The sequence below is a fragment of the Passer montanus genome, unplaced genomic scaffold, assembly GCF_014805655.1.
Source record: "Passer montanus isolate IOZ18808 unplaced genomic scaffold, ASM1480565v1 scaffold252, whole genome shotgun sequence".
NCBI lineage: Eukaryota > Metazoa > Chordata > Aves > Passeriformes > Passeridae > Passer > Passer montanus.
In genome coordinates, this window is record NW_024367173.1 from 20,830 (window position 1) to 40,431 (window position 19,602).

At 54.3% G+C, this 19,602-nt stretch overlaps 1 protein-coding gene across 1 annotated transcript in view; it reads right to left on the bottom strand.

The window, feature by feature from the left end:
- Nucleotides 1-19,602, bottom strand: part of CACNA1S (calcium voltage-gated channel subunit alpha1 S) — a 52,657-nt gene that overhangs the window by 16,946 nt on the left and 16,109 nt on the right. The window contains exons 7-28 of the mRNA XM_039711895.1: nt 18,980-19,083; nt 16,568-16,716; nt 15,528-15,609; nt 14,887-15,047; nt 13,686-13,911; nt 11,996-12,203; nt 11,599-11,719; nt 11,086-11,200; nt 10,866-10,959; nt 10,084-10,153; nt 9,730-9,862; nt 9,332-9,461; nt 8,575-8,634; nt 7,520-7,626; nt 7,018-7,105; nt 6,680-6,787; nt 5,841-5,893; nt 5,455-5,601; nt 4,706-4,907; nt 2,118-2,276; nt 1,702-1,812; nt 1,142-1,225 (exon numbers count right to left, since the gene is read on the bottom strand). Coding sequence (XP_039567829.1) covers nt 1,142-1,225; nt 1,702-1,812; nt 2,118-2,276; nt 4,706-4,907; nt 5,455-5,601; nt 5,841-5,893; nt 6,680-6,787; nt 7,018-7,105; nt 7,520-7,626; nt 8,575-8,634; nt 9,332-9,461; nt 9,730-9,862; nt 10,084-10,153; nt 10,866-10,959; nt 11,086-11,200; nt 11,599-11,719; nt 11,996-12,203; nt 13,686-13,911; nt 14,887-15,047; nt 15,528-15,609; nt 16,568-16,716; nt 18,980-19,083 — 2,712 coding nt within the window. The remainder of the gene's footprint in view (nt 1-1,141; nt 1,226-1,701; nt 1,813-2,117; nt 2,277-4,705; nt 4,908-5,454; nt 5,602-5,840; nt 5,894-6,679; nt 6,788-7,017; nt 7,106-7,519; nt 7,627-8,574; nt 8,635-9,331; nt 9,462-9,729; nt 9,863-10,083; nt 10,154-10,865; nt 10,960-11,085; nt 11,201-11,598; nt 11,720-11,995; nt 12,204-13,685; nt 13,912-14,886; nt 15,048-15,527; nt 15,610-16,567; nt 16,717-18,979; nt 19,084-19,602) is intronic.

Here is a 19,602-nt window from a genome sequence, read left to right on the forward strand (position 1 = left end):
GAGGAGGAGCTGATGGCAGATGAAAGCATGAAATCTGGGAGATGATGAAGGCTGAGAGGCCCAGAGGGCAGGGGATGGCTGCACTGATGGGCAGGGCTATGCAGAGAGGAGTACAGGGTTCTCACAGGACGGCAAGGTGGGTGGATTTGCTCATCCCAGCTCTGTGAGGCCTGGAACACCCCTCAAGAGAATGTGATTGCTCTCAAGGGTCTCTGGAAGCCTCACCTTCCTGCACAGAGAGCATGGAAGGTACCCTGTGCAGGGTGGCAGAGGCAGCAGCAGTGCCCAGGAACTGGCAAGCCCTGCCCCTTGGAGGAGACACTGCGAAGCCACTGCAGAGGGTTAATCCATCACCTCCCCATGCCACATCTGCTCCTGGAGCCCCAGCAGGTCTGCTGAAGGAAGCACACACCTCCCACAGCAGAGGGGCATTGTCAGGGCCAGACACAGCTGTGGGTGTGCCAGGGAAGGCAGGGCTATCGTGGCTTCCTAGCACTGCTTTGGAAATGCTCCCAGCAGAGCAGACCCCAAACAGGCACTGCCTGAGGCACCAGCCCCACAGCCTGAACAAGGCAGAGCTCCTGCAGGGATGGCAGGAGCTCACACACTCACACACACCCCCAGCATATGTGTGTGTGTGTGTGTGTGTGTGTGTAGGGGCTGCTGTGTAAAGGGACACACACAAAGCAGATGTCTGGAAATCTGATGGCTCTGATGGTTCCCCTGGGCCAGTAGAGTTCCCAGGGCTCTCAGAGAGCTGTGGGAGCCCTTTTAGTCCCACCTGCATTGATCTGAGGCTGGATGTGTGGATGCCTGGCACACAGCCTGCTGCTGATGGGCTAGTCCTGAGCGACTGTATTCCACAGGACTCCAGTGCCTACAGATTCAGGAGACCTGAGGGAAGGGGCAGTGTGACATGCTGGGCAGCTGGGGATGTCTCAGTTGTGCTTTAATGCTCAAAGGGCCACAGCTGTGCTCTCCATGCACTCGTGCCATTGCTGATCCTTGCTGGTCCCTCAGAACCGAGCAGAGCAGGGAGAGAGGAGAGGACACCATCCCCCTGCAGGGCTGGGCACATCCAGCACTCCTGCCTCGTGCCCTGGGTGGGGACAGCCCCGTGCCCAAGCCCCTGGGCACTTACATCAATCTCACTGAGGATGACATCAATGATGCTGCCAATCACTATCAGGAAGTCAAAGACATTCCAGGGGTCTCCGAAGTAGCCCTGTCAAGGAAGAGCCAAAGAAGAGTGAACATGCAAGGGTACAAGTCAAGAAGGACACAGAGGCTGGAGCCCAGAGGAACCAGAAGGTTCTTCAGTGACTCTGAGCCTCAGAAGAAGGGACGGTGGTCAGAGCTTTGCACCCTCTGCTCAGTTATTTGGTCCTGCAGTGCAGTGAAATGAGGAGGGTGGATCAGGATGGCTGGAGTGGAGCTATGACCCCACTATGGCCCTGACACTGAAGATGGGAACAATGGCCAGCTGGACTGGTGGGGTTTGGCCAGCAAGGGTAGCCCTGACAAGCAGTAATCCCTCCAGAAATTCCAAGGTCTGTGCACAGGATTCCTTAAGGGTCTTGCAAGGAGAAGTTCCGTGGAGCTGCAGGGCTAGGGGTGCTTGTACTCAAGAGATGCCCAGTGCAGGGTAAATGGACCCTCTGGCCTGGCCTGCTTTCCATGCTGACCATGCTCTTCTCTCACCTTGACTTTGAAGGCCATGAGCTTGAGGACCATCTCCAGGGTGAAGAGGATGGTGAAGGCCACGTTGAGGATGTCTGAGATGTGGTTCATTTCTGCAGACTGGTTGTAATGCTGAGGATAAGGCAGAAGGAGCCATTAGCTGATGGCAGATCCAGCCTCCACTGTGACCTCAGAGATGTGGGCTGGATGCAGAGCCCCCTCCACAGGCAGGCCTATGGCTCAGCACAAAGGAAATTTCCCACTGCAGCCCCTTCTCTGGGCTCCCCACATCCCACCAGTCCCGTTTTGGTCCGGAGGCCCTGACCCAGAGATCACAGCACAAGCAAACACCCCCTGTGCAGAGGCTCTGCTGGGGACGGCAGGGCTGAGCCAGCCTGAGCGCTCCCACAGACCCTCCCTGTGCCCCGTGCCCTCACCTGCATGCCCAGGCAGATGGTGTTCAGCAGGATCAGGAAGAACATGAGGTACTCGAAGTAGGAGGAGGTGACCACGTACCAGATCTGGTACTGGTAGGGGTTCTTGGGGATGTAGCGGCGCAGCGGGCGAGCCTTCAGCGCGTACTGCACGCACTGCCGCTGGGGAGGCACCGAGGGAGGGACAGAGGGAGGGTGTGAGCCACTGCAGGGCACCCTCAGCACCACCAGCCACGCTGCACACCCCCACAGCCCCCGGCTGGAGCACCCTCCTCTCCCAGCCCAAGCACACGGGCCAGGGAAAGGAGCTGCTGTGCTTCCTGCAAAAATGCCCCATTTTTGGGTTCACGTGGTATTCACGTGCCCTCTGAGCACAGAGAGATTTAGCTCTGTCAGGATTTCTCCTGAGAGAAGCAGAGAAAAGAACAATCAAAACAATTCTTATCTCATTTTCTGCTCCTGTGTTTGTGCCCATGTGGATTGTTCTGGAGATTGTTTACCCGAGGTGACTGCATGATTGGATTCTGGTGATGGTGTTTTGGATTCCTTGACCAATTGGATCCACGTGTGGGTGTCGGGACTCTCGGGCAGAGTCACAGGTTTTTAGTTAGTTAGTTAGTTAGTGATAGTTCTCATTAGTGTAATATTCTGTAATATAATTATAATATAATAGAGTATAATAAAGTAATTAATTAGCCTTCTGGTATCATGGAGTTCTGCACATCATTCTTCCCAGACGTTGGGGATCCTAGCACCAAGAAGCACCCATGTGGGACAAGCTTCCAAAAGCATCTTTTGCCTCCAAAGATGGCCATGCTGCCCTTGGCCTGACTCCTGCCTGCCTGTCCCAGCATTTCCCCAGGGTCTCTCAGGACCAGCTTAGAGCACCCTGATGGTGTGGCTGGGCAGTGCCAGGCAGAAAGGGACCTGGGGACACTGATGGACAGCAGCTGAACATGAGCCAGCCATGTGCCCTGGTGGCCAAGGTGGCCAGTGGCTCCTGGCTTGGGTCAGGAATGGTGTGGCCAGCAGGAGCAGGGAGGTCATTCTGCCCCTGTGCTTGGCACTGGTGGGGGCACACCTTGAGAGCTGTGTCCAGCTTCGCCCTCAGTTTGGGAAAGATGTTGAGAGGCTGGAGCACATCCAGAGCAGGCAACGAGGCTGGAGAGGGGCTGGGAACACAAACCCTGTCAGGAACCCCTGAGGGAGCTGGGGGTGCTCAGCCTGGAGAAAAGGAGACTCAGGGGTGACCTTATCACTCTGCACAGCTCCTGAAAGGTGCCTGTGCTCAGGTGGGGTTGGGCTTTTTCTCCAGGCAGCACTGACAGAACCAGAGCACACAGCCTCCAGCTGCACCAAGGGAAATATAGGTTGGATATTAGGAAAAAGTTTTTCATGGAGAGTAATAAAGTTCTGGAATGGGGAGGTGGTGCAGTCACCATCCCTGGTGTGTTTAACAAAGCCTGGATGTGGCACTGGGTGCCAGGGTTTGGTTGAGGTGTTGGGGCTGGGTTTGACTCGATGATCTCTAAGGTCTCTTCCAAGCTGGTCATTCTGTGATTCTGTGAAGACACCACATGAACCAGGGGTGAAGGGGGCACTGAGATGGCTGCACAGGCCTGTGTCTGCCCAGCAGCCCAGGCCATGTCTGCTGGGTTTCTGTGTGGTTCACATCACCCTGACACCCCCAGCTCAAGCTGCCCGTGCTGCCTCAGTGCAGGAGCATGACAGCACCCCGGGGCCAGCAGCTGCCCCTGCTCAATGTCCTCCCCAGCACGTCCCACTCCTCTACCAATGCCTCTGCTGCTTTCAGATTGCTGTCCCAAACCAAAATGACAGCAGGACAGCATCACAGAAGGGCTGGCAGCAGAAAGTACCTCTGGAGATGGTCTAGTCACAGTTTGCTACCCAAAGCAGGGCCAACTGGAGCGTGCCACCCAGGACAGTTGGCTTTTGAAAAGCTCCAAATATGGAAGCTTCACAGCCACTCTGGGCAACCTGTTCCAGTGCTTGGCCACCGTCACCATTTTAAAAAAGGGTTTTTTAATGTTTAAATGGAATTTCTTGTTTTCTTCAGTTTGTACCCACTGCATTTTTCCTGTCACTGGGCACAATTGAAAAGAGCCTGGCTCAGTCTCCTCTGTGCCTTCCCACTGGTGTTTATACCCATAGGTCAGGTTCCTATGAGCCTTCTCATAGGAGGGCCTTGACTCCCAGACCCTCTTTAGATGCTCCAGCCCCTCCATCATCTCAGTGGCCCTTTGCTGGACTCACTCCAGTACATCCATGTTGCTTTTGTACTGGGGAGCCCAGGGCTGGGCACAACCCTCTGCTTCAGCTCACTCTGGGCACCCTATCTGTCCAGGGAGGCCCACACTGAGTTTCTGGTCCCCTCTGCCCCTCTCTCAGGCTTGTTTTGTGCTGGACATGGGTCCAGCTGGCCCTGCCCCAGCAGCAAACAGGTCTGGGGCAGGTTCAACTCATCTGTGTCAGCAGTGTCACCACAAACAAGGGCTGACCCAAATCAGCCAGCCCCAGCAGTGCCAGGTCCAGGCCTGGGCCTCCTTGTCCTGTTCCAGCAGCCCCATTACCTGATTCTTGTCCAGCTCACAGTTCTTGTACTCATTCTCCCCTTGCTCCTGGAAGGTGACGATGACAAAGCCCACAAAGATGTTCATCATGAAGAAGGCAATGAGGATGATGTAGATGATGAAGAACATTGCAATCTCCACCCGGTAGTTGTAGATAGGGCCTGAATCCTCAGCATTGGTGTCAATGGCCATGTACAGCAGCCTACAGGAGGGAAATTGAGGCAACAGAAACCCTGATTGGAGTGGAAAAACCACATCTCCTCTTGAAAGTTACAGAGAGCTTTGGGGACATCCCGCAACAGTGGGACAGGACTGCCTGGGTAACCTTGCCAGCTCCACAGCCACTGCCAGGGGGACTGGTCCTGCTTCTCAACCTGGACAGCTCTTCTTTCTTTACCCTGTGTCTCAGGTTAGCTGGGGGTGTGCATTCTGCTCCCACCTGTCAGAGCTGGGGCAGTTCTCTGCTGGTCATGGGGCAGTTTTATTCGTCTCTCCCACAGCCAATCCATTACTGCATTTTTTACTTTATTTTAATTTTCTTACCTAGTAAAGAACTGTTATTCCTATTCCCATATCTTTGCCTGAAAGCCCCTTAATTTCCAAATTATAATAATTTGGGGTGAGGGGGTTTGCATTTTCCATTTCAGGGGAGGCTCCTGCCCTCTTTAGCAGAATACCTGTCTTTTCAAAGCAAGACCCCGTGGCAGTGCCCTGCTCCCAGCACAGAGGTTCCCTCAGCAGAGACTCACTCTGGCCAGCCCTCGAAGGTGGAGACGGTGAAAAGCGACATCATGGCTGAGAAGACGTTGTTGAAGTGGAAGTCACTGTGCAGCCAGACTCGGTCCTGGACCTCAATCTGCGTGGGGTCTGCGTCCACGTAGTTGATGAACTGACCCCTGCAGCAGGAGGGACACAGAGCTCAGCCCCACTGGCCTGGCCCTCCTCGGTTCCTGGGAGGGGAGCACAGCCCTGTGCTTGCTCCTGATTTACCCCAGGGACAGGCAGAACAGGAAAACATCTCAGGTCCACTTTTTGGATGCAGCATTCCCACACAGGAACACAAGCATTCCCCACCACATCCCCCCAGCTCCCAGCCCTGGCCACTGCCCACGTGGGAGCTGCAGAGAGCTCTTACCTGCACTCCTTCTCCGTCAGCTTGGATGGGTCTGTGCACCTGTAGAACTTGCCCTGCATTCAACAGACACCAGAAGTGGCCATGGGGTTGGTTTGACTTTAGAAGCTCTGGGGAGTTTTGAGTTTTTCCCAGCCCTCAGTCAGTGCCTCCCTCACCACCTGGATGCAGCCTCTGGCCCTCCCCACTGTGCATGCCAAACAAACCAGCTCACAAGGCATTTCCAGAGTCACGGCAGACCTGGGGTCAGTCCCAGGCTGAGATCAAGAAACACTCCCTGGAGATGGGAACAAACCTTCCATGGCCCTGAGCTGAGGCCTGCCTAGCTCACCCTATTGGGAGCCAGCTATCTGGGAAATAGGGAAGAAAACTACCCAGAGAATTAACAAAAAGCTAAGGTGTGCTGACAGGTCTGCTCAGTCTGCTCTTCCCACATCAGCTCTGAGTTTAAGCTCAGTTATTAGAACAAAACTGAGCTCAGCCAGGGCCAGCTCTACCTTAGAGCAGCCAAGGTCTGGAGAGCAGTGCTGTGAGAAAGGAAACCCTTCACAACCACAGCACAGAGGAAATCAGTCAGAAGTGCCTGCTGCCCTAGAAAGAGGAAACTGAGGCATGAAGGGAGGTGAGGCAGCCCTTTACCAGTGCTGTCTGGACCTGACAGTACCCTTGGTGCTTCCTGCCCTCCTCTCACTGCAGGCTCTTCTGTGGCTCCTCTCACAGACCACAGAGAGCACAGCCTGTGCTGACCCAGCACTGTCAGACACCATCCCCAGGGTGACCTCCGGGAGAGCCTGGCCAGGATGTGCTGGAGCAGAAGGTCCCTCCTGCCCAGCTGAGCTCACCTTGAAGAGCTGAACTCCGATGCAGGCAAACATGAACTGCAGCAATGTCGTGACAACCACGATGTTACCAATGGTCTTGATGGCCACGAACACGCACTGGACCACGTGCTGCAGAGGGGGAGGACAGTGCAGATGTGACACAGCTGGGGTAATGGCCCTGCTCTGTGTCCCACACCCTCCCACCCCAGGAAGAGTGGGAGCCTGCCAAGAGCAGAGGGATTGGGCAGACCCCTTCCACAGATGGGTGGTGGGAATTGGGAACGGGCACAAAGCCTGCCACACAACCTCCAGGTAGGACTGCCGTGGGGGGAGGTCCCCTGTCCCAGCCTGTCACTCACCTTCAGCCCCTTTGCCCTGTTAATGGCTCGCAGAGGCCTCAGCACCCTCAGCACCCGCAGGATCTTCACCACGGAGATCGTGCTGGACCTGGGCAGGAAGGCACAGCTGAGGTGGGGCCACTCCCCTGCCCAGGCTAGGCTGGCACAACCCCACCAGGCAGCCAAGGAGGGCAGGCTGGGGCCAGCAGTGAGGGACAAGGGACGGCAGAGACACACAGATGTCACCGGCCATCACCCCACATAAGGCCAAGTGACACTGGCACCTGGAGGAAGCAGATCCAAATCAATTTCTACCCATAGATGTTTGACACTCAAGGAGTGCCCTTTGACCTCCTTGACCAGTTTGTGGGCATGCCTCCCAGTTGTCCATGTCCCCTAAACATGACATGATGGGCACGTGGGCAGCCATTGGGCTGGCTGCTCCTCCTCCACCCACCATCCCCAGCTGTCCCACCAGCCCGAACAGCCCAGTGCCCACCCTGTGGCACATGGAGGTGCTTACTCAAATCCCATGGAGATGAGGGAGACAGCCACCACCAGTAAGTCAAGGATATTGAAGGAGTTCCTGCAGAAGGAGCCTTTGTGCAGGAAAGCACCGTAGGTTGTCATCTGGGGAGCACAAGGAGTTAGGAAAGAGGCTGGCCATGGTTCCTCCAAGGGGGAAGGGTGGATGAGGCACAAGGGACTTCTCACAGCTCCATGGCCTGAGGACCCTGCCCTGCTCAGACCTCTGCAGCCAGGCAGGAAGCTGCTTTCAGGTGGAAATCCTGTGTGCAGCACTGCCTGGAGACAAAACTCTCCCAGTCAGTCAGCAAATTAAAGAGGAGAATAGCAAAGTGGAACAACACATGGCAATGGCTTGGATTGTGACCTTCATCCACAGATTTTCACTGGTTTCTCTTTGTCTCTTTTTCTTAAAGGTATTATAGAATAAAAATGCCAGTGCCATGGCTGATGTGTCCCCATGTCACAGCACAGCTGGCTTAGCTGCCTGACCTCCCTGGAGAGGACACACGGCCTCTGGGACAGGTCACACACCACCCAGACTGCATGAATGAACTCTCCAGGAGGACCAGCTGGAAGTTTCTCCTCGCTGAGACCTTCAGGAGCATGGATACCTAAGGAGTGGGAGTGTCCATGGCCACAGAAGTCTGGACCTGTCACTGTTGAGTTAGGAACGGTTAAAGAAAGGTGACATTGACTCTTATGATTAGAAGGCATAAAGTGAGATTTATTAGGAACTTGACATATTTAGAGGTAGGATTGTTTACTTAGAACTTGATTGGTTTATAAATAATGCTCTTTATACTATTGGTTAGTTAGGAATAACACCTTTTGCTAAAATATTTTTTATAAACATCACGTATAAATATTCTACATATTCACAAATATTAGGTGTAGAGATTAATGTAAGAATTGTTTTAATTCTTTCTCTGAGCAGTCTCACAACTTTCCTAGGGTGATGCCTGGGAAAGTCACCTTTTTCTCTCTGACTAACCTGTCACATTCACATAAACCTACGTGCTAGGCCATGCTTATGCAAGACCACGGACTCACCTTCAAGACGATTTCAACTGTGAAGACAGAGGTGAAACCAATGTCAAAGTATCCAAGAATCTGGGAACAGAGACACCAGTACAGGATGAGATTTGGGTGACAAGGGAAATGTTCAGGATGCTCAAACATCCTGAAGCTGTCCACTCTGGACTGGGGAGGCCATCTAGCTCAACAGTCTCTAAACCCAGTACCAAGAAGACTCCTGAACTCTCCCCAGCTTTGCAGATTTTCTCCAGTGCATGATCCAACCTGCAGCCGGGACAAAGCTCTCCCTTGCCAGGTGAGTTCCACCTGAAAGCATCTGATCCCCAAAAACCCCAAGTGCCCAGGGAAGCTGTCTCATGTGAGATCCCCCAGGTCCTCCCAGACCCACTGGTGCCTTGAAGGACAGGAGCTGTGGCTCCCATGGCTGCAGGCCAGCAGCATTCCAGGGCACTGCACACACCTGAGGTCCAGTTTGCTGCCTCACAGGATGCCTCTCCCCCCAATAAACCACCACAGTTTCAAACCAAAATAATCTTGCACACCCTGTCAGGTGGATCTTTTCACCCAGAAATAAACTGATACATGGAGCAGTAAAACCTTGTCCCAGCTGCACCCTGAATGGAAAGCACATCCAGCATCTCCTGCCTGAGTGCAGGGCTGGCATCCCAGCCTAGGAACTGCATCTGGCAAGTGAATCCCTGCTTCCTGGGGAGCTGGGAGTCTCCAAGAGGTCTCCCCCACCCATCCCAAACCTCCACAGCTCTGCGGGTACCTGGTTGCGGAAGGACTCGGCCCGGATGGGATCCTCAGCTGCCAGGGAAATGCTGCTGAGCAGGATGAAGAGCAGGATGAAGTTGGTGAACCAGGTGGCATTAACAGTTCTGTGGCACAGGACCCGAAACCTGCCAGGGACAGAAATGCCATGGGATGCTGCAAGGGGCACCAGACAGGGTCATGGCAGAGGGTCATGGCTAAACCCTGGGGACAGGAAGCCCCGAGGCATGGAAGGATGTCTGTGCCACTCCTTCCACACAGAAGGCTTTGCCCCATGAGCTGGTTCCCTTCAGAGCTGGTTGTCATGCTCAAACAAGACCCTGCTGTGAACACTGGTGCCAGAGACACCTGGGCCATGCCTGGCCCTACAGGGCAGGGAGAAGGGGCAGTGCCTACTTGTTAGTTGGGCTGAAGATGAAGAATGAGCTGGCCTCAGGCATGGGCACAGCCTTCTCCTTCAGCTGTAGCTCTGCAAGGGGACGTGGCCGAGGACTCAGGGGGATTTCAGGCTCATCTTCCTCATCATCACCTGTAGGGTGTCCATGAAAAGGGAAAAGAAAAGAATTATCAGAGAGGGAGAGGGAATATGACCTTATGGACAATCTTCTGATCCCATGATCCTGATTTGGCATGCAAGCCAGAAGGACCTCAGCACCCCAAGGCTGGTGAAAGTTCACTGCACCCTTTGCTCCTCACACACCATCCCTCTGCATGCCTCCTCACCCTTCCTGCTGCCCTGCCAAATCTTACCTGGGAAGTCTGCAGAAGGGTAGGGGTCTTTGATCTCATTGACATTGGATTCAAATTCGTCCACTTTCAACTGAAACAAGGAGAGACAAAGAGGAGGATGTGCAGCTGCCTGTGCCAGCTGGCCAGACCCCCTCATCTTGGAAGCCACGTGGGGCAAGCAGCATCTCTGCACTGGGCCCACACAGCAGCAAGAACATGGAGTTGGAACCTGGTGAGGGGATGCTTCAATCAAAGCAAAGAGGATGGGAAACAGGAATGTGTGCTGGAGCCATGCAAATATGCCATGGGGGGAATAAGATAGGGAACAAGTCCTGAGTGAGATTTTAAAAGCACTCTGGAAAGTGGAAAGGAAAGTAGCTGCTGGCCAGATGCTCCTCAGAGGCAGCTCAGCACAGCAGCACAGCTGAACAGAGGAGTTTGCACATGGGGGGTGCTGGTGTGGACATAAGGGAGATCTGGGATGCTGCTGACTTGCTTTGCTCCACCCCACACTGGTGTGCACCAGACCATCTCAGCCACTGGCAACTGGCTGTGGCCAAGGAAATGAACTGGAGAAAAAGGATCCCCAGCAATGGAGCTCTTTCAGGATGTCCTGCCTGCCCCAGAGAGCCCCCATCAGCGAGGGCACCCATCACCCCCATCACCCTGCTATGGCAAGCAGTGATTCTGGTCAAGAGGCCAGACTCAGACTGGCTCCAAGCCTTTGTCTCTCCTGGTTGGTGGGAGGAGGAGCCAGGGCTACCTCCAGGAGCCCTCCAAGGCTCACCTCCACCTGAACTGACCTTGGCTGTTGTGGGAATCCCTTCTCCCTTCACTTTCTGCTCCAGTTTCTTTGCCAGCATCTGCTTCTCCTCTTCAGACTTCTCTGGGTAACCTCTAAGCAGAGAGGAGGGAAGAGATGGAACTGAAGGCTGGGCAGGGGCCGTGGGAAAGCTCATGGTGTCCCCTCAGAGCCAAAGAGCTCGTTTGGGAGCTGCCATGGGCAGGGATGGCAGTGCCCACCTGGACATCTTCCGCCGTTTGCGCTCCTCTGCTTTGGCCTTCTGGGCTAAGGTCAGGCTCTCAGCCTCGGCCAGGTTATCGACTGCGATGGCCAGGAACACATTGAGGAGGATATCTGGGGGCACAGTGCTAAGGACACAGATGTGGTTCCTGTCTGGAGCCATCCATGGTCTCCAGGCTGCCTTAGAAACCTTCCTGGAGCTCAGCCCTTGTGATAACCCTGGCTGGTGATGCCTAACCAGCATCCGTCCCTTGTGAGCACTGAGCTCTGAGCTGGCTGAATCTCTGCCTGCCAGGCATCCAGACCTGCTCCAGATGTGCTTTCCTCCAGCCCCCAGCCCTCAGCCACCACCGGTGCCAGCCCTGAAGCCCGTGGTTTGTTCCACTGCTCTTCACAACCAAGAAGCTTAAGGCCAGCACTGAAACACTGAGGGAAGCCCCTGCTTCACCCCTGGCCAGTCCCATGCAGTTGATGCTATGGGGACCCGGGCCTGGTTTGCAGGCAGAGGATACAGTTCCCACAGACAAAGAGGATGATGAAGTAGATGCAGACCAGCATGCCAGGAAAGGATGGGCCCCCGTAGGCCATGATCCCATCGTACATGATTGAATTCCAGTCCTCTCCAGTCAGGATCTGGGAGCAGAGCAGTAATAAAGACTTAAGAGCATCCACAGCAGAGCATGACAGAACTCCACAGACTGGTCCTACCCTTCTGGCTCCAGCCCCACCGTCAAATTCTCCTTTCTGCTCAGCCCTGAACCTGAACTACTTCTCATGACTCCAGTTGCATTTCCCTGTTCCTGTCTGAAACCCCCACAAACCCACATCCCCTTGAGACCTAACTCCTGCCTGGAGACCCCAGCCCGGGTGAGACCCCCAGCCCCTGCTGCCCTTCCCACAGCCCCAAACCTGGAAGACACTGATGAGGGCCTGGGGAAAGTTGTCGAACGTGCTGCGCCGCACTTTCATGTCCTCAAAATCAAACTTGCCCCCAAAGAGCTGCATGCCCAGCAGGGCAAAAACTATGATGAAGAGGAAGAGGAGGAGGAGCAGAGAGGCAATGGAGCGGACTGAGTTGAGCAGAGAGGCCACTAGGTTGCTCAAAGATGTCCAGTACCTGGCAAGAGGAGAGACAGAGGCATGGGGAGGTGAAAGATGGGGAAGGCTGTGGGCAGGACCAGGCAGGCACAGGGAACCCAGCCAAACAGACCAAGGTGATGTGCCAGCAGCCCGAAAACGGGGACTCTGGACCCAGGCTGGGCTCTGGGACTGCTCCAGGCAGGCTCCAGGAGGCAGAAATGAAGCTGCAGGCATGGTGTGACAAGCAAGACAACACTGCTGCCTGCACAGAGCACCAGCAAGCAGGATGGGGAAGAGGGGTGAACACACAGTGGGTTGGGGCCACAGGGAAGAGCGAGGAGTCCTGGCCCACAGCAGCCCCACCCACAACATCCTAGAACCCAGAGCTGGAGCGGGGCCTCAGCTCTGTCCCACTCTCCACTCCCAGGATGTCAAACCACGTCCTGGACACAAACCCCCAGCCTGGCCTTGTCCCTCTGCCAGCAGCTCCCAGCTCTGTCCACTGCAGCCTCCCCAGGGGACAGCGGTGCCCCAGAATCGTGAGGGATGCCTGGGCACCCTGAGCTGCCAGCAGCCAGGGTGCTGCACACACTCACACACTCACCCACAGGCACATGGAGCACAGGTGTGCACACACACACACAGAGCGCAGCCCCTCGTACACACACAGAGCTCACACTCAGAGGCACATGGGGCACAGGTGTGCACACACACACACAGCTCAGCCCCTCGTACACACACACACACAGAGGCACACAGAGCACAGGTGTGCACACACAGCTCAGCCCCTTGTACACACACAGAGCTCACACTCAGAGGCACATGGGGCACACGTGTACACACACACACACGGAGCTCACACTCAGAGGCACATGGCGCACAGGCGTGCACACACACAGCTCAGCCCCTCATACTCACACAGAGCTCACACTCAGAGGCACATGAGTGTGCACACACACAGCTCAGCCCCTCATACACACACAGAGCTCACACTCAGAGGCACATGGGGCACAGGTGCGCACACACACAGCTCAGCCCCATGTACACACACAGAGCTCAGTCCCACGTACACACACACCTAGGGGCACACAGAGCACAGGTGTGCACACACACACACAGCTCAGCCCCTCACAGAGCTCACACTCAGAGGCACATGGGGCACAGGTGTGCACACACACACACAGAGCTCACACTCAGAGGCACATGGAGTGTGCACACACACAGCTCAGCCCCTCATACTCACACAGAGCTCACACTCAGAGGCACATGAGTGTGCACACACACAGCTCAGCCCCTCATACACACACAGAGCTCACACTCAGAGGCACATGGGGCACAGGTGCGCACACACACAGCTCAGCCCCATGTACACACACAGAGCTCAGTCCCACGTACACACACACCTAGGGGCACACAGAGCACAGGTGTGCACACACACAGCTCAGCCCCTCATACACACACAGAGCTCACACTCAGAGGGTGCACACCTGTGCTCCAACACACCCAGCTCCCTCCCAACCTGGTGATCTTGAAGATGCGCAGGAGGCGGATGCAGCGCAGCACGGAGATGCCCAGGGGGGACAGGGTGCCCAGCTCCACCAGGATGGTCTCCAGGATGCCCGAGCACACCACGAAGCAGTCGAAGCGGTTGAAGAGCGACATGAAGTACTGGCGCAGCCCCAGCGCGTACATCTTCAGCAGCATCTCGGCCACAAAGAGGGCCAGCAGCAGCCGGTTGGCATTGTCTGGGGTGGGAGAGGCAGCCTGTCAGAGCAGGGACCTCCACCCAGCACGGCAGGCAGCCAGGGAAGGAGGGCAGAGCTGCTCACCCTCCTCTGGCACACCAAGCCCTGAGCTGCTGGTTTTTGGGGACCACAGAGGGAGGAAGATGAGAGGGTGATGTACAGCTGCATGCTTGTGTGTGTGAGCACTCACCTGTGCAGTGCACACGGGTCCATGCAGAGTGGGCATGTGGGCTGTGCGTGGGTATGTGGGGCTGAGCTCTGTGGGGATGTGTGAACACCTGTGCTCCACATGCCTCTGGGTGTGAGCTCTGTGTGTGTGCACACCTGTGCTCCATGTGCCTCTGAGTGTGTGTGGGGATGTGTGCACACCTGTGCCCCGTGTGCCTCTGGGTATGAGCTGTGTGTACCTGGGGCTGAGCTCTGTGTGTGTGCACACCTGCGTTCTACATGCCTCTGGGTGTGAGCTCTGTGTGTGCACATCTGTGCATCATGTGCCTCTGTGTGTGTGTGTGTGCACCTGTGCTCTGTGTCCCTCTAGGTGTGAGCTGTGTGTATGCACACCTGTGCTCCATGTGACTCTGAGTGTGTGTGTGCACCTGTGCTCCGTGTGCCTCTGGGTGTGAGTTCTGTGTGTGCACACCTGTGCTCCACGTGCCTCGGGGGGTGTGTGGAGGTGCAGTCAGTGGGGCTGCATGCACAAATGCATGTTTCTGCATGGCTTGAGTGCGTGCCATGTGTGCAGGGATGCCAATGGACACGCTCTGTGTGCTCACCATGCAAGATCGTGTCCCTGGGAGTACAGAGCGTGGTCAGTGTGAGCTGTATGACAGCAAGGAGCACACACACACTCAGTGCAGGCTCTGTGTGTCCCTGAGAGCCATGCCAGTGTGGCTGTGCACTCACAGCAGGAGCTCACACAGCTCTCTGGGGCAGCAGGGTCCTGGGCCCTCCTACTCTCTCAGGCTCTTTGCTCACCTTGCACCCGTGTCAGCCATTCTGGCTGGAAGTGGTGCTCAGAGGCGATGGAGAGGGTGTTCAGTGCCACCATCAGGATGACAAGCCAGTAGAAGAACTTGGACTTCACCACATCCCTGCACTTCCTACGAAACATTCGGTTCCAACGCCTCCACTGACGGCTGGAGAGACAGCAAAGGGTCAGCAGAGCTGGCAGTGGGCCAGAGCCAGGCCCTCGGTGCAGGGCAAAGGCACCCCTGCTCCCTCCCTGAAAAGGGATGAGGACCATAATCTGTCCCTGGAACTCAGTGCAGTCACTCGGGCACTGCAGCTCATTCACCCTCCTGGCTCAGTTTTGGCCTCCAGCCCCTCTCACAGGGGGCTTGCAGGCACAGCTCCTAAATTCCACACTGTGCTACACAGACTGTGGGAGGATGCTGGGAGCTGGGTCCCACAGCAAAGACAGTGTTCACCTTGAGCAGCTTTTTGCCAGTACCATAGCCAAATTCCCTGTTTGCTACCCCAGTGTTTGCATCTCCCACAAGCACCAGTCCTGGCCAAAAACTGGGGGCTGACCAGGAAAGCCTGGCCCAGCTGCGCCAGAAAATGAGAGACAGTGGAAGCCCACATGCAAGCAGATGGTTCAGTCAGAGCACACTTACAAGAAGAGAATCCACTTGTTCATGCCCTCAATTTCATACAAGCTCTCTGTCTCTGACCCTCCTTCATCTGATGGCATCATACCTAGAGGGAATGACATCACAGGCTTTTCTTGGAGCCATTGGGAAGAACATGTGGGAGGCAACCTCTTCCAGAAGTCACCAGGAAAAGCTTCCCCATCAGAAGTGAATAACCCCCACCAAGCAGTGCCATCCCAGGGAGTCAGCAGCCAAAATTTGGGCAGAAGGCCTTGAGTGAGGGTCAGGTGCAAACCAAGCACGAGGCATGAGAAACTGCTGCCCTGCAGGAGGAGCAGCAGCAGCCCAGAGAGGGACAGCAGCAAGCACCCCAGCATGGAAAAACTGGGGCCAGTTGGGATCTGAGCAAAGGCTGAACAGAACACGGGCCCCAGCTCTGGAAGAGGTGTTTTCTCTGTCCCATTGCTCCCCAAGGCTCTTTGCACACATGCATCACTCAGCTTGAGGCACCAAAAGTGCTTTCACCAGGCAGGGTGGCACAGCAAACCCTGTGCCTCTGGGGTAGAACTCCCCAGGCTTTGCTGAGCTGTTGGCTAGATGCCTGTACATCCACCTCCTTCCCTGGGCCACTTTTAATCCCTTGAAACTGTCAAGTGATGGCAGGAAATTTATGCACCTGCTAGCGTGAGAGCTTGTGGCCCTGACTGTATCCCTGCACACAAAGGGCACATACTCCTCATGGCCTTTCAGCCCCTCTTGCCAAAGGAGACTCAGGCCTTGCTTGTGGTCTGCAAATATTAAACACTGTGCTTGAAGCGGAGATTTACCATCAGGGATAAATTATTGCTAGTTTGGGTCAGATTCAACCAAATTATTCAGGAAATGTAAAATAAAAAAAGAGGAAGGAAACTGTCCTGCAGAAGTCAAAGCATTTTGTTTTATGGGTTTTCAGGCAAAATGAGTCTTTGTGGCTTCTTCAAAGACTGCCACCTTGCCTCTCTGGGTGGTCAGCATTAGGAACCCAACCCTCAGTCCAGAGGTCTGTGAGCAAACAGAGCTGGTACCTTCTCCCCTGGCCCGATCACTGTCCATGACCTCTGCGTGGGTGATCCAGTCCATGTAGCCCTTCAGATCCTCCTCCAGCTGCTGCTTCTCCCGCAGCTTCTGGAACGTTCCCCGCGACTTTGCCTTCTCGCGCTCCTTGGTGAACTCGCTGCGACACGGCAAGAGCAGAGACTCAGGGGATGGCCCTGAGCAACTGAGGAACTCTCAGGAGCCACAGCTCTGTGCTAGGACAGGCCTGAAATACCCTGCCACCATGTGTTAGGTTGGAAATGGGGGTGTGTATTCTGTCACCATCTGTCAGAGCTGGGGCAGTTCTCTGCTGGTCCTGGGGCAGTTTTTTCTTTACCCCCCACAGCCAATCCTCCCTCCAGGAGATCTCTGCTGTCCATGGCCACTGAGTGTCCCTGCATGGCTGATCAAATTCCAGCATCCCATGGGGAGATGCTCCGCCCAGGGCAGGAGCCAAGCATTCCTACCTGGATCCAATCTGAGCCTGGAACAGCACAGCAGCCTTTGCCCACTGCATTCCCAGAGGAGCAGCTTTCTCCTGCCCTGCATTCCCAGAGGGAGACCAGGCCCATCTCCAGCAGCCCTGGAGCTCCAGAGGAAAACTCCCCCCTTGTGCAGGATCCCTGCTCCAGCAGAAGCACAGCTGGCACTGCAGGAGGGCTGAGCCACCCTGGGATGGGACTGTGCCACCACCCTGACCCACAGGGGTCAGGGAATGTTCTGACTCTGGCAGTGTATGGGGGGGGTTTGTACTATTGCATTTGTATTTTAATTTTCCTAATAAAAAACTGTTATTCCTATTCCCATATCTTTCCCTGAGAGCCCCTTAATTTCAAAAATATAATAATTCAGAGGGAGGGGGTTTGCATTTTCCATTTCAGGGAAGGCTCCTGCCTTCCTTAGCAGACACCTGGCTTTTCAAACCAAGACACACCAGCACTGCCACTACACTGCTCCAGGGACTTTCCTCCTTCTTGCCAAGGTCATGGGGGCCCACCACCTGCCAATGGCAGGCAGGGCTCCTTCCCCACCACTGCTGCTCTTTGGGACCTTCTCACTGCAGGGTGCTACAGCTGGACAGGCCAGCTGACACCTGGCCAGGACAGTTCCCCACCAGAGTGGGGTCTCACCCACCTGAGGTGCAAAAAGCTGTCCATATGTAGAAGGTGAGTTCACCACATGGCAGGTAAACAGGGCACTCTTGTCATGGTAACATGGAAAGGACAGGTCTGCCCTTGTCCTTCCCCACTCTTCCTGCTCTCTTTCAATTAATTTATTTTCTCCTCTGGTGTCTGGCAGGACTGGAGACATGCTGCCCAGCCATGCTGGTGTTGCCATGTGTTAGTAACAGGTCTCAGACACTATGACAATAATTTTCCTGATCTCAAACATAATTTAGTTGTATTTGCAAAAATATTTCAGAACGTTTCCTTGCCAGCAACTTTTCCTGATCGCATGACTATAGTTCAGCTCGTCCTGCAGCTACAGTCAACTCTAGACAAGCATCAGGTTCCTGTGGTTTATCTTGTGCTTTTAAATTTGTTTTAGTTCTAGTAACACCCAATTTGTTTTAATGTTACAGTGGCATGGTTCTTGTCATAAAAGAGGCCTAACAAATCCAAGTAATTAGGGTATAACTAACACAGTGAACTAATAGAGGTGATGAGTGTGATCCACTTGCACAAACAAGGACTGAAACATAAAAAAGACCCTGACCCTATACAGACCTGAGGAGAAAAGCCCCCCTCACTTCTCAAGACAAAACATATTTCCCAGCAACAAAATTGGGATAGCAGTCCCACAGCCATGCATGGTAGGTTGAGTGTAACATCTCAGGTTTTAACTGTACTGCTGGGGGAATTAACACTAATTGAATTTGGCCTAGATTGTCAAAACAGACTGATGACAGCTCACTGGTGTACTTGGATGAGACTGTTGAAGCAGTAATTAGACTAACAATCCTTCCCTTGGATGCCTTGCACTCATCAGAGATGTTCTCCTTAGGCTGGCCAGGAGAAAGCTGTGTGTGCTCACAGCAGGAGGGAGCTGGAGGTGAGGAGGGCCCAGACCCACAGCCCTGGGGTGCCTGCTCCCTGCTCAGCCCCATCTGCTCTGTGTGCAGGCAGAAGACACCACAGCCCACGGGCTCCAGGGCTGGGCTTGCTCACAGCTGCTTGTGCCTCAGGGAAAAGACTGATGTGTTGAGAGTTGGGCTAAAACCTCAGAAAGCCACGAACACTAACACAAAAAGTAGCTCACAGACCAGTGTTTCTAAAAGAGCAACACAAAAAAAGGTGAGGAAAGAGAGAGGGAAAAGAACAGAACTTTTCCAGGCTTTTTTCTTGTATAGTTGAAACCAGTTAAAACTCCTCTGCTGGCAGAAAGGATAGGGTGGCACTTACCCACTGAGCACCCCCAGCACCAGGTTGAGCACAAAGAAGGAGCCAAGCAAGATAAGGCTGACAAAGTAGATCCAGGGCCATTCATTCCCCATGGCATCATTTACCTGGCAAGGAGAGATGCAGCTGAAATATTCTGAAGGCATTGTCCTCCATCTGTTTCCCCTTAGAGCCCCTCAACAGCCTCTGGGATCTTTGCCCCCTCCAAAAGAGTTCTTGGGATGGTGGCACATAAACCTGGCTCCAAGCCCTGTATCTGGTTTACATCCAGATCCAAACATTTTGGGGGCAGATTTAAACATCAGCCCCAAGCCTAAGCTTCAGCATGACTGTCTCCCAAGGACTGCAGAACATGGGCTTTGCTGGAGGAGCATCCAGCAGCCATTGCTGTGCCTGGCCCATACCCCTTCACAGGGTGGGAGCTGGAGCAATCTCCTGTTGTCTTAGGATGGAAATGTGGCTGTGTATTCCATTCCCATCTGTCAGAGTTTTTGTTTGTTTGTTTTTACTATTGCATTTGTAGTTTTTAATTTTCCTAGTAAATATAATATATAATATATAATATATAATATATAATATATAATATATAATATATAATATATAATATATAATATATAATATATAAT